We start from the raw sequence: 27,673 nt of genomic DNA on the forward strand, positions 1-27,673 counted from the left end.
TCTAGTGGTCTCTGCAGGGGCAGGAACAAAACTCAGTTGTTCCTGCCCTGTGCTGCTGCTCCATCGCAGTGGCTGCTGAGACTTCCTGTGGTAGTCTCATGAGACAGCTGCAGGAGGTCCTGGCAGCTATTTTGTGATTGGAACCAGCAAAGGCAAAGCAAGTCATGGCAGCACAGGTACCTGGTGGTGGGGGAGGGTTGGCGGCGGCGGGAAGGGGGGTCGAAAGGGGAGGGTTGGCGGCGCCGGGGGGGGGGGGAGTGTCAGAAGTGGTGGCGGTGGTGGGGTTGGGTCAGCGGCGCTTGGGGGGCTAAAATGTGCACCCTCACCTCAGGCTCTGGACTCCCCTCCTGCCGGTCTGGCTATGCCCCTGCAAGAAAGAATGATTTTCAAATTCTTGGTGAGCTCAGCTGTGCCACTTGCCTATGCAATCACACTAGCAAAGTAGTTGGCACACACCTCCTCATCGGTACACCCGATTGACCAAACTTAGGTGCAATTCAAATTTAATTTATAAGTAATAAAACTATTTAGTACTCATCTGAAATATTGTCAGACAGGGGAGGGGGGCGCTATGTTCCATGCATGTTTCGCTTCCACGGTGTCAGGTTTTCAAGGCAGAAACTAGGTTCGTGAGCCGTTGGGCCACTGCCGTGGAGCAGCAGTAGCAGGCAAAACCACCCCACACCAGAAACAAGGCAGAACTCTGACAGGAACAGCTAGACTTCACCAGCACTTGACCGCCGTTCCTCAGGAGTTGAGCCCCTGGGTGCAGGCGGCCGGCAGGACTTATCGGACAGGGCAGGAACTGGATACCCACTAGGCTGAACAGGGACTGAGGGTCAGAGGGGAAAGGAATACACATAGGCAGCAAGGCAGGAAACTGGGCTAGGACTCACAGACAGACAATACTACACAAAGCAGGAAATGGACAAGCTAAATGACAGGAACTGAAAGCTGACAAGCAGCCACTGAAACAGGGTACAAACACTGACAGAAAAGAGCCAGGACTGAAAGCTGCAGAGCAGCCACTAAGCAAGAACACAGAGAAACAGAAACTAGACCAGGAAGACAGACCAAAAACAAGACTAGGAAGAGAAGCAATGAACCTAAGCTAAACTACACACAGACTAACTAGAACTGGACAAGAAACTCAAACAAGAAACCAGACTTGGCAGAAGTGCAGCAAAGCACCAACAAACCAGGGACCTTAGACGATGCAAAGGCAAACACAGAAGTTTCCAGCAGGTTAATAAAGCCCATCAGCTGCTGAAGTTCAGCTGCAGGAATCACAAGGTAGCTACGGGTGCTGTTCAGGCACAAACAAGAGAAGCAAGTCTGGCAGCCTGGAAGATCCGGACCAGACTGGGCTGAAGTCTGGAACAGGTGACCGTCCATAGCAGCCACCGGTTCTGGCCACCAGAGGGCGAGGTGAGCACAGACAAGGAAACATTCACATACGTCTCAAGGACTGTCCCCTGAAAAATATAAATCACTGCATGAGACATAGCGCCGCCCCATCTGACAATATTTAAGATGAGTACTAGACAGTTTTATTACTTATAAATTAAATTTGAATTGCACCTAAGTTTGGTCAATCGGGTGTACCGATGAGGAGGTGTGTGCCAACTACTTTGCTAGTGTGATTGCACAGGCAAGTGGCACTGCTGAGCTCACCAAGAATTTGAAAATCATTCTTTGTTGAATACACTTTCAGATGACTAGTCTGCATATCAGTGTTGGACTTTGTATAAGATTGTGGGTATTGTGGATATAGTGGGAGTTAAGAGATTACTTCATTGGAGCCTCCTACATAATAAAATCGGATTATTTGCCGTTTGTGAGTGATAAGCATTTGCCACCTTCATATGTATAACTGCTGTAGAAACTGAAGAATGGATATGAAAGAATGGTAGATGGTTTAAAGGAGGTAATGGGTTGTGTGGAATTTAGGAAAATGAGGGAAAAACACATGATTCAATACCATTATGGTATAGATGTAGTAGACTGTATACTTTGAGTTAAGATTGTAAACAGATTGAAGGGAGTGAAATTCTACTACTGTTGCTGGTTCAGGATTGACTATTTCCTATGACATTCCAGAGTAACCCTGATGCCTCTTTTAAATGAAGTGCAAGTTACAGCACATGGTTATTTAATCTACTGTTTCCATATCTTCATTTGTCTCTGGATGCTTGGGTAATGGTGACATTGTAGCTCCTTCACATCCTTCACTTATAGGCACAGGACGGGGCTGCTCAGGCAAACCTACTGACTGAGAGCTATGTTCTGGCTCCATGGGAGAGGGATGTTCTGTCTTCATGAGAGAAGGAAGCTCCAGTTCCCTGGGGGAGGGATGTTCTGGCTTCACAAGAGAAGGAAGCTCCACTTCCCTGGGGGAGGGGTGTTCAGGATCCATGACAGAAGAACGTTCCAGTTCCTTGAGGGAGAGATGCTCTGGATCCTTGGAAGAGGGATGTTCTGGCTTCATGAGAGAAGGAAGCTCTGGTTCCTTAACAGAGGGATGTTCTGGCTCTTTGAGGGAGAGATGCCCTGATTCTTTAGAAGAGCTATGCTCTGGCCTGCTGTGGGAAGGAACCTCTAGCTCCTTGAGGAAGGGAAGACTATTTTCTTCAGGTTTGCTTGGCTCTATGCTGCTGCCATCAGTACCCTCCGGGTAATGCATCACCATGAAGGATTCAGTCAGGTTTCTTATTATTTTCTGATCTATATTGGAGTGCTCTGAACTGGCCTGCTCAGTAGTAGAACTACTGGTACCAGTTTTCTCTGTAAAGACTTCCACACTCTCCTCTACCTCCTCTTCTTCTCTTTCCTCATCCTCTCCCCCTCCCTCACTGGATTTGGCTTCTTTAATTTTTTTGTACAGTTCCATTCTCTCTTCTTGCAAAGCTCTGCAAAGTTTCTCTAGTCTTTGAATTTTTACCACAAAACATTCATATTCTTTAGTCCGCATGGCTTTCTGTAAGAAAAAACAAATAGTGTTATATTACAAAAACTGTGTGTTGGGGGGGTCTCTACTCACTAATGTGAGGACTCGTACGTCAGTGGTGTTTGACGTTTTGCAAAGATGTGAATTCTCCTAAATGACACATTTTTTTTCTCTGTCCAACTGAAGCTGGCAGATTTACAACTGACCACCATTCTGTAAAATTACTGAGCTATGCCTTTAGCCCATGACAATTTTTTGTAATGTCTCAAAAATATATCTAAAAATGGTTCCAGCCTGCGCTATTTGCAAAGTTTTGTAAATTTAAGTAATTCCTGACTCTTGGTGCTCTTTTTGGACAGGAACTGGAAATAAAGCACCGTTAAATAAGTCTAACACAAAACTATACATGTATAGGCTATTTGTTCATCGGAAACTCAACAGCAACTGCAGCACAATAATAGCTTTCGTTGTAGTCGGCTAAAATCTATGGACCTCAGTGTGCCCCTCACTGGTATCGAACTCTAAACCAGCAAGACTCACACAGCTGCCTCTTCATCGGTCACATAGATAATAACTTCTATAGCTGCTCATAGACTCTTTTTCCACCTGATCATTTTGGAATCACTTTTAATTTGGAGCCATTTTGGAGCCGGTTAATTTAATACTTCTCTATAGAACAAAGATATACAATAAATTAATAACATGGGAATTATAGTAACTTGGCTTGTTTTGACCATCAGCTGAATTGTTTAACCTTTGCTAGGGTTGCTGTTTTATACATACCTGTCCTTAAAACAGCTTTACAAGAACACAGTGATGTATAGGGGCAATTTTCAGTGGTAACCTTTTAAGGGATTGTAGTTATCGATGTGGGCTACCATTAAGATGGGTTATTTTACCACTAACTCATGTTATTTTAGCACAGGTCCCGGTTTATGCAATGAGACCTAGTTACTAATAATTGAGGTTAATAGTGAAGTAACATGTCTTAACGGTAGCCCACACTGATAACTTTCCTCGTGAGTGGATTTCCAATTGTCTGGAAGTGCACGCATACATTTATAACACTCACAACATGGAAACAAGGTTTTTTTTGTGGGAGGGGGAGGGGGAGAGTGTATTAGATTCACACATGCATCTTACATTTTCAAAAAGTATGCACTTAGGTGGCATGCTGTTAATCTGTGTTTGGAACCCTTTTACAAAGCTGCAGTAAGCACTAATGCATGCTTACCACAGCCAAAAAGAGCTTACCGCAGAGAGAGCTCAGGCATCCTGGGGTGATTTGGGGATGTGCACACGCTAGCCATCCACTAAAAATTAAAATGTATTTTTTAGCATTGGGGCAGGTCTGAGGTGGAGAGTGGGTATGCTCAATGCTAATCGGTTAGCATGTGGGCATTGCCGCTCACTAACTGATAAGTGCACTTTTGGCACATGAGTTCCAACCACCTACATAATACATGGCGTAGGGGCTTATGTGCTAATGGCCACACGCTAATGGAAAAATTAGCACGTGGTTATTAATAAAAAACATTGGAAAATTGACTATTTTATCCCAGTGGTAAAAATAACCTTAGCACGCGGGAATGACCCACGTAAGGGCACGCTAAAGCCACTTTTTTTTTACTGCTGTTTGGTAAAGGGCCCCTTTTAAGCCCTGCTTTCCTTTCCTGAAATAGAAGCATATATCTTTTCCTGCGCAACAACTTGATTTTGCAAACATTTCTCTGTAAAACAATAGTCTTATTGTTCTGGATTTTATCCATATATTATTTGTCAAATTTTATGTGATGATGCGTGCTATTTCTGTTTTTATTGCACACCACTTAGAAGGGTCACGACTTTAGTCAGTGGTTTGTACACTGTTTAATTTAGTTAAGGGGCTCTTTTAGAAAGGCGTGGTAGGGTACCACATGGGTAGCGAGTGGAAAAAAACAGCACTACCGTCGGGCACGCCCAGGTACCCTCAGGCAGTCCTGATTTTACTGCATAGCATTTCCCATTCTAGAAAATAATTTTTATTTTTTAGCGCAGGGGGTGGGGAGTAGGCATTCCCAGCAGTAATCGGGCAGCACGGTCACATTGCCGTGTGCTGCCCAGTTACTGCATGAGTAGTGTGTGAGCCCATACAGCCTTCTAAATAGGAGGCGGTAAGGGTTTAGGCAGTAATGGCCCGCATGCTTTGCCCATTTTAGAAAAAAAGACTCCAAAAGGTAGGGTAGACTGGCTCTTCCAAAAAAACCCAAAACAAAACAAGGGAGATGCTTACTCAAAAATGTACCATCTTTATTAAAAATCATATATTAATCTTTTCTAATCAAGATGTATTCTTGAAATTATTGTAAAATTGTAAAAAAACACAAATTAAAAAAAATAAAAATCACATATTTTTGAGTAAACGTCTCCCTTGTTGTTTTTTTTGGAAGAGCCAGTCTACCCTACTTTTTTGACTCTTTTTTTGTCGACGCTCATAGGGATTGAGTGTTCCTCCACTTTGAGTGGTTGCCCATTTTAGAGCCATGCTAAAAAGTGGCCGGAGCGTGTGGGAAACATCATGCTAAAATTACCGCCAGCCACTTTTTAGCGCAGCTTAGTAAAAGGACTCCTAAATTTTGTGCAGGCTTTCCAAGTATGCATGCAACTTTCGCAGCTGGGTGCCTTACAGAAAGCTTACCCCACAATTTTCTTACCTCTTCAATCATATCCAACAAAGCTTTATTACAGTTTTCAAATCTAGACTTCCATGTTACTGTCTCCTTTTCCAACTTCCTCATCTTCTTTGTCATCTACAGAATTTGGAGTAGAAATTCCAAACATTAGCTCAGTTCATGATCTGAAGGTTTTTATAGCATCGGCAAGAGAATTTTCAACAGGTGCTGTACGTGAGCTTTGGAGACCAAGCAGTCTCTTTGATTCTACAAATGCTCTCAAAACCAGCAGACGCCAGTTTTTCCCAGAACCTGTATGACTTCTGGAACATTTCATTCATAAAATTACTTTAGGGGGGAATTTGTATCTAAACTGTTTAAGCATGAAAAATGAATATGCTTGGGATTATTCTCTGGAAGTGTGTGTACTTCTACATGAATTCCAACATGTATCGTCCTGAACAGAAAGGACATAGTTATTATGCTGTGAATATTTTGACAATCTTTTGAAAGTAAGAATGATACATTCCCTGGTTATGTATTGACAATAATTATTGACATTTTATAGTTTTATATGGCTTTGCTTATTATACAGTTTCAAACATATTCTAAAATACATTCTTCTTCAGGTGGTTGGGTATGCAGGGAGAGTAGAGGGCAACCAAAACCAAATCTGTGGCTGCAGTTTGCCGCTTGGTTTAGGTCAAAACCAAAACTGAACTGGCCCTGCCTGAATCCCCCCCCCTCAAACCCCCACTCCCTCCCTCATGACCAGAAAGCCCTTCCTGGGCTCACCTGTGAACCAGTGGTGTAGCCACAGGTGGGCCTGGGTGGGCTGGGGCCTACCCACTTAGGGCTTGGGCCCACCCAACAGTAGCACCACATTTAGCGGTAGCTGGTGGGTATCTCAAGCTCTATTGAAGACTTCCTTCTGATGGTAACGAAAACACAACTCTCCACAATACCAGCACCTGTGCATTCTCAGTTTTCAGCACATGCCTGCTGCAGACTGCCAAGGTGGAAAGAAGCGTTTTCCCCAACAGCTGAGATATGTTTTGGTGGGGGGGGGGGGGGGGGGGGGGGGGGGGGGGGGACGGGACGGGACACTTGGTGCCCACCCAATTCTTGCCTAGGCCCACCCAAAATCTGTTGCCTGGCTATGCCTCTGCTGTGAACCCTACCTCCTGGGTGTACTTTAAAACCTGGTGGTCCAGTGGACAAACTGGGGCAGGAGTGATCACCAGTCACTCCTGCCCCTGCTGTCTCTTACCATCAATATGGCTGCCAAGACCTTTAGTGACAGTCTCACGAGGCTTGCTCCAGAGTTCCTTCCTGCAACATGTGGCTTGAAGGTAAACATCAGAGCAATGTGGGAAGACAGGGCTGGCACAACAGAGGTAATAGTGGGGTGCAGATTCAAAAAGAGGGTGTGGCCAGGGAGAGGCATGGGCAGATCAGGGGCATTGCTAGCGCCCGGCTACCGCGTGGCCCGGGCGATAATTTCATTTTTCACACACGTCAACTACACGTGCCGGAAAATAATTTTGATATTTTGGTGTACGGCACTAACCAGGCGGTAAAAGGCATTGTACGCGCCAGGGGCGTATCTGAGGTTTGGCGGTAGGGGGGGGCAGGGGCTAGAGTGAGGGGGCACATTATAGCCCCCCCCTACCGCCATCAACCCCCCCCTACCGCCATTAACACTCCCTCCCTCCCTCGCCTACCGCCGTCACCTACCCCGAGGTCCGCTTCCTCCGGCTTTTTAAAATATTGCTTCAGCTGGCAGGGGACCCCAACCCCCCGCCAGCCCAGCCGCGATCTTTAACTTTTTCATCCTCGTCGTGCAGCACGCTGTGAAAGCTCCATGCATCTTTAGATCCAGTTGGATGGAGTCTGTCTGACGTCGCAGCTCATTGATGTTACAACGTGCTGCGACGTCAGACTCCATCCAACTGGATCTAAAGATGCATGCAGCTTTCACAGCGCGCTGCACGACGAGGATGAAAAAGTTAAAGATCGCGGCTGGGCTGGCGGGGGGTTGGGGTCCCCCGCCAGCTGAAGCAATATTTAAAAAAGCCGGAGGAAGCGGACCTCGGGGTAGGTGATGGCGGTAGGCGAGGGAGGGAGGGTTAACGGCGGTAGGGGGGTCCGGGGCAAAATCTGCGGGGGCCCAGGCCCCTGTGGCCCCACGCAGATACGCCCCTGGTACGCGTGTAGACCATTACTGCCCGGTTAACGCGTGAGACCTTACCGCTAAGTCATTAGGTGGCGGTAAGATCTCAGATCGAAAATGGATACGTGCCAATTTTCATTGTGCCATACGTCCATTTTTGGCCAAAATTTTAAAAAAGTTTTTACAAGTGCGCTGAAAAATGGATCTGCATGCGTCCAAAACAAGTGCCTACATAGTGCAGGCCATTTTTCAGCACACCTTCGTAAAAGGACCCCTTAGGCATGAAGATTTACACTAGGTTTCAGTTGGTGTAAATCCTTGTGTCTAAACTTGTGGACAGATTCTAACTAAGTGCCAGAATTTGGGTGCTGTTTATAGAATAGCGCTTAGCACTTATTTTTTTCAGTGCCCAAATATGGGTGGTGTTTAAAGAATCCAGTCCACAGTGACATTATCCCTTACTAAGTTCGTCATAATTTTTCTAGATTGCCAGTTTGAATAAAGTATTGTGGCCCCATGTTCATCTCAATAACAGACTATAGACTTTTCCTCCAGGAATTTGTCCAAACCTTTTTTAAACCCAGATATGCTAACTGCTGTTACTACATCCTCTGGCAGTGAGTTCCAGAGCTTAACTATTCTTAGAGTAAAAAAAATATTTCCTCCTATTTATTTCAAAACAATTTCCATGGAATTTCATGAAGTGTCCCCTGGTCTTTGTGCTTTTTGAAAGAGTGAAAAATCGATTCACTTCTACCCATTCTATACCATTCATGATTTTATAGACCTCAATTATATCCCCCCTCAGCCATCTCTTTTCCAGGCTGAAGAGACCTAACCTCTTTAGCCTTTCCTAATATGGGAGGAGTTCCATCCCCTTTATCAGTTTGGTTGCTCTTCTTTTGAATCTTTTCTAATTCCATTATATCTTTTTTGAGATACGGTGACCAGAATTGAATGCAATACTGAAGGTGAGGTCGCACCATGGAGCAATACAGAGGCATTATAATATTCTTAGTCTTGTTTTGCATCCCTTTCCAAATAATTCCTAACATCCTGTTTGCTTTTTTGCTGGTGCCGCACACTGGACAGAAGATTGCAGCATATAGTCTACAATGAAATCTAGATCTTTTTCTCGAGTGCTGACTCCTAAAGTGGACCCTAGCATCAGGTAACTATGGTTTGGATTATTCTTCCCAATGTGCATCATGTTGCATTTGTCCACATTAAATTTCGTCTGCCATTTGGATGCCCAGTCTTCCAGTTTCCAAAGGTCTTCCTGCAATTTTTCACAAGCCGCATGTGTTTTGATGACTTTGAATAGCTTTGTGTCATCTGCAAATTTAAATCACTTTACTCGTTGTTCCATTTTCAAGATTATTTATAAATATGTTAAATAGTACCAGTCCCCAAAACAGATCCCTGCGGCAACTCACTAGTCACCCTCCTCCATTGAGAAAAATGGCCATTTAATCCTACCCTGTTTTCTGTCCAATAACCAATTTGTATTCCACAGAAGGATATTCCCTCCTATTTCTCAGGACTCTCTCATGAGGAGCCTTGTCAAAAGCTTTCTGAAAATCTAGATACATTACATCAACTGACTCACCTTTATCCATATGTTTATTTACGCCTTCAAAGAAATGAAGCAAATGTTGAGGCAAGACTTCCCGTGGCTGAACCCATGCTGTCTTTGTTCCATTAAACCATATTTGTCTATGTGTTCTGTAATTTTAATTCTTTATAATAGCTTCCACTATTTTCCCTAGCACTAAAGTCAGGCTTACAGTGGTGTTCCTAGGGTGGCTGACACCTGGAGCAGATCATCGATGCACCCCCCCGGGTGCAGCGCTCCCCCCCAGCGAAAGGACACCCCCCGGGTGCATTTTTACCTGTGGGGGGGGGGGGGGGGGTGTGCCGCGCCTGTCAGCTTCACTCGTTCCCTGCTTCCTATGCCCCGGAACAGGAAGTAACCTGTTCCGGGGCAGAGGGAGCAGGGAATGAGTGGAGCCGACAGGCGCGCAGCACCCCCCCAGCGGCGTGCACCCGGGGCGGACCGCCCCCACAGCCCCCCCCCTTGGTACGCCATTGCAGGCTTGCCGGTCGGTAATTTCCTGGATGATCCCTGGAACCCTTTTTAAAAATTAGAGTTACATTGGCTACCTTCCTATTTTTATGTACTAAGGACAATTTTAATGACAGGTTACAGATCACTTACAACAGAACAGCAATTTCATGTTTGAGTTCCTTCAGTACCCTTGGGTGTATGCCATCTGGTCCATGTGATTTATCACTCTTTAACGTGTCAATTTGGCTCAGTACATCTTCCAGGTTCACCAAGATTTCTTTCAGTTCCTCCACATCATTAGCCTTGAAAACCATTTCCAGTACAGGTAGATCTCTTCCATCTTTATTTCCGGTACAGGTAGCTCGCTTCCATCTTTTCCGAAAAGACTGAAGCAAAGAATTCATTTAAATACTCTGCTATGACCTTGTCCTTCCTGAGTGCCTTTTTTGTTGCTTCATGATCTTACAGTCCCATGGATTCCTTCACAGGCTTTCTGCTTCTGATGCACCTCAAAAAGGTGTTATTATGAGTTGTTGTCTCCACAGCAATTTGTTTTTCATATTGTCTTTTAGCCTTCTTTATCAATATAGTGCACTCCATTTAAGTGCACGTCGGATAAGTGCATGCTCTGTTTAACTGCATGCCGTACTTCGGTCCCGTTTTAAGCACCATCAATTTCTATGGGGACAAACTTCGGTTTAGCGTACCACTGATAAGTGCAAGATTCGCTTATATGCATGGTTTAAGACCGCTTCTCTGCAGGAAAGACTCCGCATAAGTGCACACATGGAATATGGAAGCCGATTGGCGCATGACAACCAACGAGATTTCAAATTTACCGCCCCTTTAACTGCCACAGGCAGAATAAGTGAAAGAATGTTGTTAGAGTGTACACTGGAGTCGTCGTTGTGGTGCAGCTGTAAGACTTTAACACTGGCTGAACGAATAGAAGTTCTTAAAAAATTAGAAAACAAAGTCAAGCATCTATTGCTAAAGAATATGGTGTCAATCTCAGTCAAATTTCACATATCTTGAAGCAGAAAGACCAGCTTCTGGAAGACTGGCAAAACAATTCAAATCCACACCGGAAATGAAAACCGGTGGGAAAAGCTGAGGAAGTAGAAGATGCTCTTCTTTGGTGGTTTTCTCAAGCCAGGAGCAGACAGTTTCCTGTCAGTGGTCCACTGCTTATGGAGAAAGCTAATCAGCTAGCTGAAAGTCTTGGACTAACTGAATTCAAAGCCACTGTTGGATGGTTGGAAAGATGGAAGGAGAGGAACAACATAAAATTCAAGAAACAGCATGGTGGAAAACAAGACGCTGATGACTTTGGTGCTGAAAATTGGGTTGTTTCAGTTCTTCCTACCATCTTGAACAAGTTTGCACCTCGTGACATTTTCAATGCTGACGAAACCGGTCTCTACGAGCGATTCCTGATGGAACACTTGCATTCAAACAAGCCGAAACTACAGGAGGTAAAACGTCAAAGGACCGACTGACGATCCTCCTTTGCTGCAATATGGATGGGAGTGAGAAGTTGGAACCACTTGTCATTGGAAAGAGCAAACAGCCCCGTTGCTTCAAGAATGTTAAGCGACTTCCTGTGTCATACGAGGCTAACGCAAATTCATGGATGACTGGGGAAATTTGGAAGCAGTGGCTAAAGAAGTTAGATACTAGAATGCAGGCACAAAAGCGTCAGATTTTGTTGCTTTGTGATAATTGTGCTGTACACAGTGATGATGTCAGGCTGTCTAACGTCAAGGTGGTCTTCCTGCCACCAAACACTACCTCTCTGATCCAACCTATGGATCAGGGCATAATAGCCAATTTCAAACAACATTATCGGGCTCTTGTGCTACTTCATTTGATGAGTATTATGGATGACTAGACTGGCAAGGATAAACGTGCTGTTGAATTGGCTAATAATCTATCACTGTTGGATTCCCTAAATATGCAGAAAGAAACCTGCGATCATGTTACATAGGCAACCATTGTGAACTGCTACAAGCGGGCAAGCTTTGTTAGAGATGTGGAGAGGGTCGAAACAGATGCAGCTGTTGCAAACGCATCAGATGAACAGGCTATTGACATCCCAGCCTGTGTTACTGAAGAGGAGGTTCATCACTACGTAGCTGTTGATTACGATCTACAAACAGCTGACGACAGTGTACAGAGGACTATGACTGATTACTTCAAGTAAGCCTAACATCAGTTAACGGAGACTGTATAACGTCAGTTAACGGAGACAGTATACAGTATGTATAATAAACAGTACTGTACATATGTTTATCAGATGTCAAGCTTCTTTGGGTCACAACAGTTAAGTGCACGCTCCGGTTAACCGCATGTATTTCTTTGGTCCCAGACCCTTGCACTTAAGCGGATTGCACTGTATATAAATCTTCAATGTTAATGATTTTACAATGAATAATATGGTACACAACTGGATTGATGGATTGCCTATCATTGCATAGAGATCTCAGGAAATGTAAACAGCAGCCTTGTTTTAGCTTTATTTTTCTTGAAAACAGAGGCAGATTCTATGCATCTCAGTATTTTTAGGTCATAATAGCAATATACAAAAATATATAATACTAGAGGCCTCCACCCCTCAGAGTTGTAGAACAAGTGAAAGGTAGGCTGTATATCAGCCAGATCAGTCATTTATCATAGTTCATTTACATTTTCATTTATATACCTGCCCTCCTAAAACATCTGAACTTGCCCAAGCCAAAGAGACTGAAGAGTACTCACTTTATCCATTTCTTCCTTGAAGCAGGTGAAAACTTCATTACTTTTTTTCAATGAACTTTGGAATTCCTCAAACCTTTCAGAGTACAGTGTAATCTATTATAGACAGAATGAGAGATCAGTTAAAAAAAATAATCATTCATATTTTTATGAAAAGTATACTTTTAACCAAAATGCCTGATGTCCAAAGGTTTTTTTTCCATACTTGCATATTCTGTGATATTTGCACAAGGTTAGTCTTTCAAGGCAAAAACTGTGTTTACTGCATATGTACAAAAAATATTCTTGTCCTTAAAATTCAGTATTGTCTGATCGACTTCCTAATACACATAAGGCTGTGCATAGTATAGAAAATGCTACACGAGGGACATTTTCGATATGATATCTAAGACCGACTTTGAACATTTTGCTCAAAACATCCAGAATCCAAACAGCAAATATAACCATTTTTGAAACAATAAAACGTCTATCCTTTTTTTTTTTTTTTAAATGGCCACTTGCTAGATTGTCTTCATGCTCTGTGTTTATCTTTTTGGTCAATTTTCAGAAAAAAAATTCCAAGTGAAAAACACACAAAATCAAGCCATTGGGATGTAGGAGTCAGCATTCGTAGTGGACTGGCCACACAGTCATCCCAGCAGAGCAGTGGGGCGCCCCCTAGGGGGCACTGCAGTGGACTTCACATAAAATCTCCTAGGAACACATCTCACCTTGATATTGCTCCTTTATATTGCTCCTTTATATTGTATAGTGAGCCCTCCAAAACCCTACTGTATCCAACTGTATATCACTATAATAGCCCTTATGGCTGCATGTGTCACCTATATGTGGGTACAGTAGATTTTTGGTGGGTTTTGGAGTGCTCACACTTTCCATCACAAGTGTAATAGTTGAGTGGATTATGTACCTGAGTCCTGTTTTCTATCGTGCAATGCACCAAACACTAGGCTACTTGCATGCTGCTCTAACAGGAATGGTTATAACATTTGAGGCTGTCATAGAGGCTGGTATATATTATTTCTTTTACATTTTGGGGGGTGGATGGGAGGGGGTCAGTGACCACTGTGGGAGTAAGGGGGGGTCATTCCTTTATTACTCCAGTGGTCATCTAGTCATGTAGGACATTTTTCTGTGGCTTAGTAGCTATTAAAACAGGTCTAGCTTAAAATGTCTTAGGGGGTCTTTTGCTTAGCTTGAGTTATCTGCAGCAGGGCCCATAGGAATAAAATGGGCCCTGCTGTAGATAACTTGAGCTAAGCTTTAGTAAAAGACCCCCTTAGTTTTAGCCCTGGAAGTTTTTGTTTTGTTCCGTTATGGCTGAAAAACATCCAGGTCTTAGGAACACCCAACACGCCCCCCCCCCCCCTTGAGATTTGGATGCACTGCAGATGAACTGCATAGAAAAATGTCTGGAAAATGGATTGCGAAACTACCGATTTGGATGTTCAGGTGAGAAAAACATCCAAATGCTGCTTTATGCTACTTTTTAGACATTTTTCTCTTTCAAAAATGAGCCCTTTGGTAATTTTAATATTGAAGAAGTGAAAATATGGCAGGTAGTCTTTCCTCAAAAAATATTCAGTAAGAAAATAGAAATATAAGCGTTTTCAACAGGTTAGTACATAAGGCCCTTACTCTTCCCTTTTAAAGATAAGTGTCAATGCAATAGTTTCCTTGGGGACCCTTTTACCAAGCAGCAGTAAAAGGTGGTCCGTGGTGGCGCTGGCTTGTGGGATTGCTCCATGCAGAGGTCACCTTTTACTACACTGAGGGCAATAAATGGTCATGCAGTACATGGAAATGGTGTGCGGCAGACCTGAAACTATCACTGGGATCCTGGGCAAGCCCAGCGGTAGGGCCAATTTGCTGCACACAAACCTGGCAGCCCCACCGCCTCTTTGTAAAGGGGCCCCTTAGTGTTCTCCTTCACTGATTTATGTTAATTTTGATTCACTTATGATCACTATTGCCCAGCGGCCCCACCATCATTGCCTCTTGTACAAGATCCTGCATCACAATGAAGAGCAGGTCTAGATTAGCCCCTTCCCCAATCCACTGGTTCCTGGACCAGCTGATCAATGAAGCTGTTCATGATGGCATCTAGAAATTTTGGGGTAGATATTCAGAATGATTTAAGCAGGCAGGATGGGCTCCTGCCCGGTTAAATCATGGTAACCTGGCCATCCCAGAATGTTTAGCAGCGCAGAGCAGGATAGTGCAGCTGAAGATCCCGTGAAATCCCTGTGACGCTATCCTGTTCAATCTTCGTTTTTTGAAGCTTATCAAAAATTGAATATTTGTCTTAATACAAGTTTAAATTGGATAATAGCTTCTGCTCTAAAGTTGAATGTAGATAATATAGTATTATTATGGGTTGGGAATAGAAAACAGCTTTTGGTGCTCATTTTCAAAGCAGATGGACATCTTAAAATGCCTTAAAATGCCCGAGACCAGCCTCTCCTGCCTGCTTAAATCACTTTGAATATCAGATGGGCAATTTTGTATAATATTGTTTTGAATTTAGTTGTAATTAGTTTGCTCTTATTGTAAACCACTCTGAGCTCATGGTTGACGTGGTATATAAGTTCTAATTGGCATTGTCAGTTAGTGCCGGGGCGGTCTGGGAGCGGAGTCAGGCGGTGCTGGGGTGTACCTGGTTAGTGGAGATAATGTGGGCTGTTATTTACTGTTAACCTCACTTATTACTAACTAGGTCTCATTGCATAAAATGAGACTTGTGGTAAAAAAAACATGAGTCAACAGTTGCATATATTGGTAACTATGTCCCTCAGTCTGCTAATGGACGAGTCGGAGAAACTTACTGACTTCACGGTAAACCTGGAGGACGTAATGGGGCAGTTCGGCAAACTGAAGAGTAGCAAATCTCCTGGACTGGATGGTATTCATCCTAGAGTACTGATAGAACTGAAAAATGAGCTTGCGGAGCTACTGCTAGTGATATGCAACTTATCCTTAAAATCAAGCGTGGTACCGGAAGATTGGAGGGTGGCCAATGAAACGCCCATTTTTAAAAAAGGCTCCAGGGGAGATCCGGGAAATTATAGACCGGTGAGTCTGACGTCGGTGCCGGGGAAAATGGTAGAGGCTATTATTAAAAACAAAATTACAGAGCACATCCGAGGACATGGATTACTGAGACAGAGTCAGCACGGCTTTTGTGTGGGGAAATCTTGCCTGACCAATTTACTTCAATTCTTTGAAGGAGTAAACAAACATGTGGACAAAGGGGAGCCGGTTGATATTGTGTATCTGGATTTTCAAAAGGCGTTTGACAAGGTACCTCATGAAAGGCTACAGAGGAAATTGGAGGGTCATGGGATAGGAGGAAATGTCCTATTGTGGATTAAAAACTGGTTGAAGGATAGGAAACAGAGAGTGGGGTTAAATGGGCAGTATTCACAATGGAGAAGGGTAGTTAGTGGGGTTCCTCAGGGGTCTGTGCTAGGACCGCTGCTTTTTAATATATTTATAAATGATTTAGAGATGGGAGTAGCTAGCAAGGTAATTAAATTTGCTGATGACACAAAGTTATTCAAAGTCGTTAACTCGCGACAGGATTGTGAAAAATTACAAGAGGACCTTACGAGATTGGGAGACTGGGCGGCTAAATGGCAGATGACGTTTAATGTGAGCAAGTGCAAGGTGATGCATGTGGGAAAAAAGAACCCGAATTATAGCTAGTCATGCAAGGTTCCACGTTAGGAGTTACGGACCAAGAAAGGGATCTGGGTGTCGTCGTCGATAACACACTGAAACTTTCTGCTCAGTGTGCTGCTGCGGCTAGGAAAGCGAATAGAATGTTGGGTATTATTAGGAAAGGTATGGAAAACAGGTGTGAGGATGTTATAATGCCGTTGTATCGCTCCATGGTGCGACCGCACCTTGAGTATTGTGTTCAATTCTGGTCGCCGCATCTCAAGAAAGATATAGTAGAATTGGAAAAGGTGCAGCGAAGGGCGACTAAAATGATAGCGGGGATGGGACGACTTCCCTATGAAGAAAGACTAAGGAGGCTAGGGCTATTCAGCTTGGAGAAGAGACGGCTGAGGGGAGACATGATAGAGGTATATAAAATAATGAGTGGAGTGGAACAGGTGGATGTGAAGCGTCTGTTCACGCTTTCCAAAAATACTAGGTCTAGGGGACATGCGATTAAACTACAGTGTAGTAAATTTAAAACAAATCAGAGAAACTTTTTCTTCACCCAACGTGTAATTAAACTCTGGAATTCATTGCCAGAAAATGTGGTGAAGGCGGTTAGCTTAGCAGAGTTTAAAAAGGGGTTAGACGGTTTCCTAAAGGACAAGTCCATAAACCGCTACTAAACGGACTTGGAAAAATCCAAAATCCCAGGAACAACATGTATAGAATGTTTGTACGTTTGGGAAGCTTGCCAGGTGCCCTTGGCCTGGATTGGCCCCTGTCGTGGACAAGATGCTGGGCTCGATGGACCCTTGGTCTTTTCCCAGTATGGCATTACTTATGTACTTAACCTTGTCAGTGCCTGGATAAAGTTAGGATAGCAAAACGTATGTCATATCCGGGCGCTTATCTGGTTACAGTTGTGAATATTGCCAGTACATGGATAAGTTCCTGTGGCTGGTCATAACCCTAGTGTGAACTCACATCCCAAATTCATGTGGGATTTGCAGTCCCTGATTCTAGCCATCAAAATCTGTGCTGCAGGACATCCAAAATGACTTAAGAAAATGTACTCGGACCCCTCTACTGTTGCTTGAACAATTTATTTTCTCATTTGCTTTGGTCCCACTGTCTCTTTTCTGTTTTTCTCTGTTTCTTCTGCCTTTACAGGGTCTCTTGCCCATCTGACATTTCTTCTGTCTCCAAGTGCACCATCCTTTTTTCCTCTGCACCACTATTTGTCCTGTCCAGCATCTCCCTTCTATATCCCTTGTCCCTATCCTACCCCCAAGTTCAGTATCAGCCCTTTCTGTGTCCCCATCCCCCCCCCTTTTTCAGCAAACGCCTACCTGGTCTCCTCATCTCCCACTTTCTAGCATCTGCCGTCCTGGTGTCCCCACCTCTCCCTTTTTCTAACATTGTCCTGTGTCCCCATCTTCCCCCTTTTTCCAGCATTACCTCTGTTACCATCTTCCCCCTTTTCCAGCATTACCTCTTTGTCCCTATCTTACCCATTTTTCACCATTGTCCTCATATCCCCATTCCCCCTTACAGTGGTGCCCCTCTGTGTCCCTAGCTATTAGAGCTAAAAGAAAATCCTTCAGAAAATGGAAGAAGGAACCGACTGAAAATAATAAGAAACGGCAAAAGGAATGTCAAGTCAAATGCAAAGCGCTGATAAGGAAAGATAAAAAAAGATTGCATTGGAGGCAAAAACATATAGTAAATTTTTTTTAGGTATATTAAAAGCAGGAAGCCGGCAAAAGAATCAGTTGGACCACTAGATGATCGAGGAGTAAAAGGGGCGATCAGGGAAGACAAAGCAGTAGCGGAGAGATTAAATGAATTCTTTGCTTCGGTCTTCACCGAGGAAGATTTGGGTGGGATACCGGTGCCAGAAATAGTATTCGAAGCTGACGAGTCAGAGAAACTTAATGAATTCTCTGTAAACCTGGAGGATGTAATGGGGCAGTTCTACAAACTGAAGAGTAGCAAATCTCCTGGACCAGATGGTATTCATCCCAGAGTACTGATAGAACTGAAAAATGAGGATGTTATAATGCCTTTGTATCGCTCCATGGTGCGACCGCACCTCGAATATTGTGTTCAATTCTGGTTGCCGCATCTCAAAAAAGATATAGTGGAATTAGAAAAGGTGCAGAGAAGGGCAACAAAAATGATAAAGGGGATGGAATGACTTCCCTATGAGGAAAGGCTAAAGCGGCTAGGGCTCTTCAGCTTGGAGAAAAGGCAGCTGAGGGGAGATATGATAGAGGTCTATAAAATAATGAGTGGAGTTGAATGGGTAGATGTGAAGCGTCTGTTCACGGTTTCCAAAAATACTAGGACTAGGGGGCATACGATGAAGCTGCAATGTAGTAAATTTAAAACGAATCTGAGAAAAAATTTCTTCACTCAACGTGTAATTAAACTCTGGAATTCGTTGCCAGAGAATGTGGTAAAGGCGGTTAGCTTAGTGGAGTTTAAAAAAGGTTTGGACGGCTTCCTACAGGAAAAGTCCATAGACTGTTATTAAATGAACTTGGTGAAACTCCACTATTTCTGGGATAAACAGTATAAAATGTTTTGTACATTTTTGGGATCTTGCTGGGTATTTTGTGACCTGGATTGGTCACTGTTGGAAACAGGATCCTGGGCTCGATGGACCTTTGGTCTTTCCCAGTATGGCAATACTTATGTACTTATCTCCTCCTCCCCTTTCCAGTAGTGCCCTCTTTGTGTCCCTATCTCCTTCCCCTCCCATGTGATATTCTTTGAATAACTGTCTATACTTATGGTTATGATTTCTGAACATGTGGTATCAATAAAGGACAAACATTTAAATGCCCAGTTGTGTATATATGCTAATCTCAACTTTGTTAAATGTTTCAGACATATCCATCTATTTATTCCCATGATATAACTAATTCTATTATTCTGTCTCACTGTATTTTCAAATGTAAGCCACACTGAATCTGACTTTGCTTGGGATAATGTGTGATATAAATATTTTTTTAAAAATCCTTTATCCTCCACCTTTCAAGACACTGCCTATCCTGCTGGATAGTGATGGCACAAGGAAAGGAAGTTTGGTCCAATGAAGAGTAACTCAAAATAACTTGTTCCCTTAGCTGGGCCCTAGTATTACCATATTCTACCAGCAACAATAATTTTTGATGCTGTTTTAGTGATACTCAACTCAGTGGCGTACCAAGGAGGGGCAGTCCGCCCCGGGTGCACGCCGCTGGGGGGTGCCACGGCGCGTGCCTGCTCCAAGTTAGCTAAACTTCTTTGCTCGTTCGCTGCAGCTCCCTCTGCCCCGGAACAGGTTACTTCCTGTTCCGGGGTAGAGGGAACTGTAGCGAACGAGCAAAGAAGTTTAGCAAACTTGGAGCAGGTGCGCGCCGCGGCACCCCCCCCCCCTAGCGGCGTGCACCCAGGGGGGGGGGGTGTCATTTCGCCAGAGGGGGGGAAGGTGTAATTTAGTGGGGGGGGGGGGGGGGGGGCGCATCGGCGCTCTGCCCCGGGTGCCATCCAGGCAAGGAACGCCACTGACTCAACTGTTATTTCTTTACTCCTCCAGCTTTTAAGGCACTGCCTATCCAACTGAAACAGTTTTAACATTGTTACAGATGGACCAACAATAAAGAACAACAACATGTATGCAGCAGATCATAAGTTTGCTTGCTTTGAACTGAACGGGGACAGCTGCGCGGGGGGGAGGGGGGGTGGAGACATATTACCCAAATTGGCTCCCTTGTTAAGGTGGACTAGATAGGCTCACTTCCACTCTGGTCAATTAAACCTCCCTGGGCAGCTTTCTCCCTTCTCCAGCCCCCGCCCCCCCCTCCCCAGCGTTGCATCTTTCACCTTCTCTTCTGCCGTCTCTCCTGTCCGTGTGGTCACTTTTTACTTCCCTAAAGCCTTCTCCCTCCTTTGCAGCACCGGCAATTCACAGTCAGCCTTCTGCCAGCGTCGGGGCTTCTCCTCAGGCGCGTCCTGCCTACTCTATTGCAACTTCCTGTTTACCGCAGAGGTGGGATGCGCCTAAGGAGAGGCCCCGACGCTGGCAGAAGGCTGACTGTGAATCACTGGTGCGGTGCTGCGCAGGAGGGAGAAGGCTTCAGGGAAGTAAAACGTGACCACGTGGACGGGAGAGACGGGCAAAAGAGACTGGAACAGATTAAGACTACGGAGGGAGGGAGCAGAAAAAAATATTTATTGCCACGAGGCGCATAGGCGCCATTTTTTCAAAACAGCTGTTTGGGGAAGCAACCGCTCCCCCTGCGCCCCACCTAGCTACGCCACTGATTGTATTACTGCCTGTGTCTGGGTCTTGCACGTGGAATGGGGAGAATTTTTGAGAATGCGACCTTGGAAGTTCTGGATTTGGCTTCCAGAACTTTCCTCCTGGATCAGATGTAGCACATCTTCTCCTCCCTCAGGCAGACATGTTAAGAAGTGATACTCACGTCCACTATGTCTCGTATATGTATTGTTATGTGAAAGCTATTCTCAGGACAGAAAATACCTAGTTTTCAATATCATCAGTTTCATTGTAGTGTCACTTTTTTTTATACACATTTACAGGGGCTCAAAGCAGATTACAAAAAGATACAACCTGAACAGATTCTGAGAAGTACAAATTTCTCAATAAACAAAGTTCTTCAGTCAGGAAAAAAATATATAACTTAAGAATATTTACAAAATAAAAATGTTCTTAAATGGCAACATAAAACCAAGTGATGGCTTGTGGTGGGGGGGGGGGGGGGGGGGGGAGAGGCTAGGGTTACCATACGTCCGGATTTCCCCGGACATGTCCTCTTTTTGAGGGCATGTCCGGGGCGTCTGGCGGATTTTGCCCCCGCCCACGTTTGTCCGGATTTCTGGACAACGTGGGCGCGGGTGCGGGCAGGCGCGTGCGTGCGGTGGGCGTGTGGGCGGGCGATCGGCGCGTGGTCTCCCGTCCCCTCCCCTCCCCTTCCTTACCATGTTCCCTGGTGGTCTAGTGACGTCTTCGGGGCAGGAAAGAGCCCCCTCTTTCCTGCCCGGAGCGCTGCCTCCCCTGTCTATCATCCTTCTCGGTCTGGCTGGGGATTCAAAATGGCCGCCGAGAGTTGAACTCTCGCGAGGCCGCTTCAACTCTCGGTGGCCATTTTGAATCCCCAGCCATACCGAGGAGGATGCAGCAGGCAAGGGCAGGCAGCGCTCCGGGCAGGAAAGAGGGGGCTCTTTCCTGCCCCGAAGAGAAGACGCTACTAGACCACCAGGGCTAGACAGTAAGTGAGGGGGGGGTATGTGATGGGGGGGAGGGGACTATGTGACGGGGGGGGGGGGGGGAATAGGGGCGGAACCCGGACCTGAAGGGGGCGTGGCAGGGGCGGGGCATGGGGCGGGGGCGGGGTAGGGGGCGTGACATGTGTCCTCTTTTTCAGAGGACACAAAATGGTAACCCTAGGAGAGGCTCTCCTGGTAAGATGCACATGCCCCTCCTGAATTTAGGTGCCTGAATTTATGCCAGCTCTATGGCTGATGTAATAGTAGGCATGCTGATACTAAGTTATGCTTGTAATCTATATTGGAGTCTGAGTGCCCAGCTGCCATTATAGAATTGGTTTGGAGGATCCATCCTCAGGATGCCTGAATGGAGGCAATGCTGACAGCATCCCTTTATTTATTTATTTGTATCCCACATTTTCCCACCTTTTTGCAGGCTCAATGTGGCTTACATAGTACCGTAAACGGCGTTAGCTGATTCCAGTTTGAACAAATACAGGTATGAACAATACAAGGTAGAATGGGTTACATGTATGGCAAATACAATTGGAGGAACTTAGAGAGGGAGGGGAAGAGTTAGGATATGTCCATTACGGTCTTTGATTACGTTGTGTCGCAGGTATCCAGGTTTTTATGTTGGGTCGGTGGCAGGGGCGTAGCCAGACAACAGATTTTGGGTGGGCCTAGGCAAGAAGTGGGTGGGCACCAAGTGTTCTCCCCCCCCCCCCCAAAGAATATCATAGCTGGCGGAAAAATGCTTCTTTCCACCTTTGCAGTGTACAGCAGACGTGCACTGAAAACTGAGCATGCGCAGGTGCTGGTATCATGGAGAGTAGCGTTTTCATTAGCATCAGGGGGAATTCATCTGGTGGAGATTGGGATCCCCACCAGCTACTGCTAAACTTGTGCTACTATTGGGTGGGCCTGAGCCCTAAATGGGTAGGCTCTGGCCTACCCAGGCCCACTTGTGGCTACGCCACTGGTCGGTGGGGTATGCTGTTCTGAACAGGTCTGTCTTTATTACTTTCCGGAAATTTGTGTGGTCAAGCGTAGTTTTTACTACTTTTGGTAGTGCATTCCATAGTTGTGCACTTAGGTAGGAAAAGCTAGATGCATAAGTGGATTTGTATTTGAGTCCTTTGATGCTTGATGAACCTACAGCAAAAGCATTTTTAATGAACGATAGAAAAATATAAAAAGATAGAATATCTCCCAATATGTTTCAGAGCAATACACTTGTTTTGGGAGATGACGGATTTGATGCTTCAACCTACATGCATCTTTCAGTCTTCCAATGTCACAGGGAAAGAAATCCAAGTAGTCATAACTGCTGAGCTCAGTCTGTCTTCAGTTGATTCCAGTGGCATAGCCAGGGGTGAATTCAAGTGGGCAGGGATCCACCCACTTTGGGTTCAGACTCACCCAGCAGTGGCACACATTCTTAGTGTAGCTGGTGGGGATCCCCAAGCCCTGTCAGCTGAAGATGTCCTGCTGGAAGCCCCAGCTCTTGTCAACACTGGGGAAGCTGGCAGCATGCTTCCATCCTTATGCATGCTCAGTTCATATGCATGAACTGAGCATGTGCAGGGGTGCAGGTGTTGGTGGATGGAAGTGTGCCACTGACTTTCCCAGTATTCAAATGGCTTGGGGGGACGGGGGGGATGGGTGAACTCCAGTGGAAAACATCTTCAGCTGGTAGGGCTTGGGAATCCCCACCAACCAAGGTATTTTTAGCACCAGGGTTGGGAGTGGTGGGGGCCAGGGACGGAGGAAATGAATGGGCCCACCCAAAAATTCACCTCTGACTGCATTACTGGTAAATTCTTGTATACTTTCATTTATAGCAAACTGGGGAGCAGAAAACACCTTGCTGTTATTTTGAACTCCTTAATTGAGGTTTCACAAGGAATCATTAAGCAGGTCTCCTTGTTAAGGTGCGCTGGGAAATGTGACACTGGAATGGAACTAATTAATTGTAGGACGTTTTCCTTTCAATAATTGTGTTGCAGCATAATGCACCAACAGAACTGGTCTAGTCACAGATTCATATCGGGGACCTTGAAGTTCCAAAAAGAGAATGAAAGGATGAGGTGGTAAAACACAGGTCTTTGAGGTGAATTGATTAAGCATTATAGAACATGAGGCAACACATACTGCTTTTTTAGTACTGAAGAAGTGTCACATTAACACTCCATTCAAAAGAATTCTAACACTCTCACTTAGAATCTGCCAGTCTTTTCTAATTGGTGCTAAATTTAATTTCATCTGCATATTTTCTGAGAACCTATATTGTGGGAATTCCCACTCTTTAATACTTTCAGTTGGAACTGAAGATGAGACCTTTATGATCAGAAAAACTCATACATTAAAACATATCTTTGCTGTAAAGAAAGCATCAAAAAGAATATAAGACTAGCCATACTGGATCAGACCAATGGTCCATCTATCCCAGGATCCTACTTCCAGCAGTGGCAATCCAGGTCACAAGTACCTGGCAAGGTCCCAAAAAAGTACAATACATTTTATGCTGCTTATCCTAGAAATAAGCAGTGGATTTTCCTCAAGTCCATTTTAATAATGGTTTATGGACTTCTCGTTTAGGAAGCCATCCAAACCATTTTAAACCCTGCTAAGCTAACCTCCTTTACTGCATTCCCTGGCAATGGTGTTAATGATATCAACCTTCTTTGCATATTACTTCTGAAAAAATTATTGTGCATATTGAACATTAATGAATATGTGCTATGCATACTGACAAGGCAATGAGGAAAATCACTAGGAATTGTAGGGTGGAGGCATGCAGAGCTCCAAAATCTCAATGCGTAGTTGAAATGATGGATGCTGTGCTTGATGGACCTTCGGTCTGTCCCAGTATGGTGATACTTATGTACCATGATGATTAATAATCACAAAATGACTCTTATAATTCAAAGCCCTGATGGAAGGGATCCTGGGTTTTGAAAGTGCAATACAATCAATACAATACAGTCAATCGTGTACTACCTGGGCTTTAAGTACTGTCTCTTGTTCTTTCAGCATTTTTGTTTGTAGTTTCCACTCAGCCGCCTGGTTTAGCAACTGTGTACAGCCATTAGTGAAAAAAAGAAAAATGTTATTAAGTATTTGTCCATCCAACAATGTGCATATACGACTATGACTTTTGGTTGAAAGTTGCGGGCTATAAGACTTTGTATTACATTTCTAAGCTTTTGTTTGGTTTGTGCTTGATCAAATGACACAAATTACAGCAATGTGTCTGTGAAATGAAATAGTAACATAATAAGTGACCGCAGATAAAGACCTGAATGGTCCATCCAGTCTACCCAACAGTCACATTCATTCTCAATTCAAGATTAACGGGCTCATTTTCGAAAGAGAAGGACTGCCGTCTTTCGACACAAATCGGAAGATGGGCGTCCTTCTCACAGGGTCGCCCAAATCGGCATAATCGAAAGCTGATTTTGGGCGTCCTCAACTGCTTTCCTGGAGAAAAAGTCCATAGTCCGTTACTGAGATGGACATGGGAAAGCCACTGCTTGCCCCGAGATTGATAGCATGGAATGGGGCTACTAATTGGGGTTCTGCCAGATACTTGAGATCTAGATTGGCCACTGTTGGAAGCAGAATACTGGGCTAGATGGACTATTGGTCTGACCCAGTATAGCTAGTCTTATGTTCTTATGTACGTCGCAAGCTAGCAGATGTTCAGAATCAAACATGGGCGCTAGAGGCAATTAAAGCCGAACTAGCACCCGCATTAGCAAGTGCAGAATGCTCAGAGGTTCCTACATGGGAGACAACAAAAATGCCAAAGATTAGTGCAATGGCATGCTAATGCAGTCAAATGGATGTTAATGAGGTAATTTCCTATGCCCTCCCAATGCTCAGAGAACAGTGCACAAAGCAAAGCCATCTTACTGCTGAAAAAAATAACGTCAGCTTGGAACAGGCATTAGAGTGTTTGAAGAGATGATATCTCATGACTCTTCAATTTAAAATCTGCTGTTTTTTATATCACTTGGAAGCAGAAGGAAACCCCTGCAAGCCTCTAAGCACTGGTAGTGGGAAACGAATGTGTGCGAGTTAGAGTAAACCCAAAAGTGAAAGCACACATTGGTGCTTGTTTCCTGTGTTTAAATATAAGCCTTCCAAGTTTTAAAAAAATTGAAATGCTTATATTTAGAGGTGCAGAAAACAGACACCAATGTATGCTTCAGTTTCAGGTTTGCCAGGCTGAGCTTACTGCGAAACTCTTCTGTGCATGCGCCAAGCACATTCCCCCCTTGCTTTCACTTTTATAGTGCACATATAATTTGAATATCATTTCCTTTGAGCGTTGGCGGGCTAGGCTTCTGTGCTGTTCCAGCAGTATGGTTTCTGCGCTGTTGGCAGAAGTGTAGCCAGGTTGAAGGTGCGGGGGAAGCGGAGAGTGGAGTGCCGACAGCACCGGCACTTGTATTAAATGCGACAGATCGTGTAAAAACTAGGTGCCAGAGCCGTCAGAAGTCTGTTTGGAGGAGCGACTGCTCCCCTGGTGCCCCCCCCCTAGCTAAGCCACTAGGTGGGAGTCCTGAGCATCGGCCTGTAAGAGCTTTGGTTAATAAATATTTATACACCTACAACTGGCTCCTGGAAGTCTTTGGTCCATTCCTACTATCTTTTTGTGCTTGTTTCCAATTACCTAGGTCATTCTCCCATCCATTTTCCCAGAATACCTCCCATCTCTTTCCTTGGTAGCTAGATAATCACAGGATGCATGCATAATTTTTGATATGTATTATTAGCTCTTTTTTTTATATTAGGAACACAAGCACAGAAATAAGTTGAACAATAGAAGGATAGACAGATACACACGTAGTCCTTTTCTCGCTGATGTCGCTCTTCTGCCTCCTTCATCAGTTCCTGTGCTTGCTCCAGCCTTGCATCCACTAATTTCTGCTGAAGGTCTCGGTGCTTAAATATCTTGTCAAGACTCTGAGAAAATAAGCATAATGTCATCATTATTATTGCGTACCTAGGACCTGATTCACAAAAGAGTTTTTCCCATTCAATCTCTACAGGAAAAAGCTTTGTAGCGCAGATTAGGCCCTAAAGGGGTCTTTTACTACTGCATGCTAGTGTTTTTAGCGTGTGCTAATAATTAGGATGCACTAAATGCTAGAAATGCCCATATATTCTTATGTTAATATCGAGCGGCAATCGTCTACTAGGGGTCTTTAAACAAGCAATACATAGACTAGTAGAAAACCAAGTATGTATGCCTTATGTCTTGTCACTATATAAATAACTCTAGTGTGTTGTAAAGGGAAAGTCTCATACAGTCGCCGGGGATTTTTTCACCAAATTCTGGCATACCCCTATTTTGCGACAATTATAATCATTGACATTCCCCCTCCCTCCAACCTCTATTTTTTGTATTTTTTTAAAGAGATTTTCCTCTTGTTTTCTTCTTTATTTTTTACCTTTTGGTCTTTAGTCGTTTTCACTCAACTGTATACTGATATGGATGTAAACTAATCAATTCAGTGGAGGTATAAGCTTATTTCTTCAAGATCTCTGCGTACATAACTGAACTCATGTGTTGAACAATCGGACTAGGCTGTACTTATATTCAGTATTAAGTTAGCTTTTTTTGTTGTTGTTACATTTGTACCCCATGCTTTCCCACTCATGGCAGGCTCAATGCGGCTTACATGGGGCAATGGAGGGTTAAGTGACTTGCCCAGAGTCACAAGGAGCTGCCTGTGCCTGAAGTGGGAATCGAACTCAGTTCCTCAGTTCCCCAGGACCAAAGTCCACCACCCTAACCACTAGGCCACTCCTCCACTCCAGCTTAAGTTTCCAGGTGCAGGTTTCGCCCCAGCAGGTGCCTGTTTCGCTCAACGTGGCTTCTCAAGGGGTTAGTAGCACTCTGGGCAGCAAAACAGCCTTTCCACACTTATGCCTCCTTAATCTCCCAGGGGTTGCTGTCCCCCTCCCTCTCCTCTGAAAGTTTATTGAATTAAGGGGATAGTGTGCCCTCTTTCAAAAGAGTGCACACTCAATGACTTTGCTCTCGTTATGAAAAATGGCCAAATGAAAATGAATAAAGTGAACATTCCCAGAAATGACATAGGAAATTACATGAAATGAAAAGGTTT

General features: G+C 44.4%; 1 protein-coding gene across 1 annotated transcript in view; it reads right to left on the minus strand.

Moving 5' to 3' along the window:
- Positions 1-1,464: 1,464 nt before the first annotated feature.
- The window catches only part of TXLNB (taxilin beta), a 97,878-nt gene continuing 71,669 nt past the window's right edge, over positions 1,465-27,673 (minus strand). Inside the window, exons 6-11 of the mRNA XM_030198537.1 lie at positions 26,388-26,507; positions 24,537-24,611; positions 12,597-12,689; positions 5,641-5,736; positions 2,524-2,977; positions 1,465-2,475 (exon numbers count right to left, since the gene is read on the minus strand). Of these exons, the coding sequence (XP_030054397.1) occupies positions 2,153-2,475; positions 2,524-2,977; positions 5,641-5,736; positions 12,597-12,689; positions 24,537-24,611; positions 26,388-26,507 (1,161 nt within the window). The 3' untranslated portion in view covers positions 1,465-2,152. The remainder of the gene's footprint in view (positions 2,476-2,523; positions 2,978-5,640; positions 5,737-12,596; positions 12,690-24,536; positions 24,612-26,387; positions 26,508-27,673) is intronic.

Source organism: Microcaecilia unicolor, chromosome 3, assembly GCF_901765095.1.
Source record: "Microcaecilia unicolor chromosome 3, aMicUni1.1, whole genome shotgun sequence".
NCBI classification, from domain to species: Eukaryota; Metazoa; Chordata; class Amphibia; order Gymnophiona; family Siphonopidae; genus Microcaecilia; species Microcaecilia unicolor.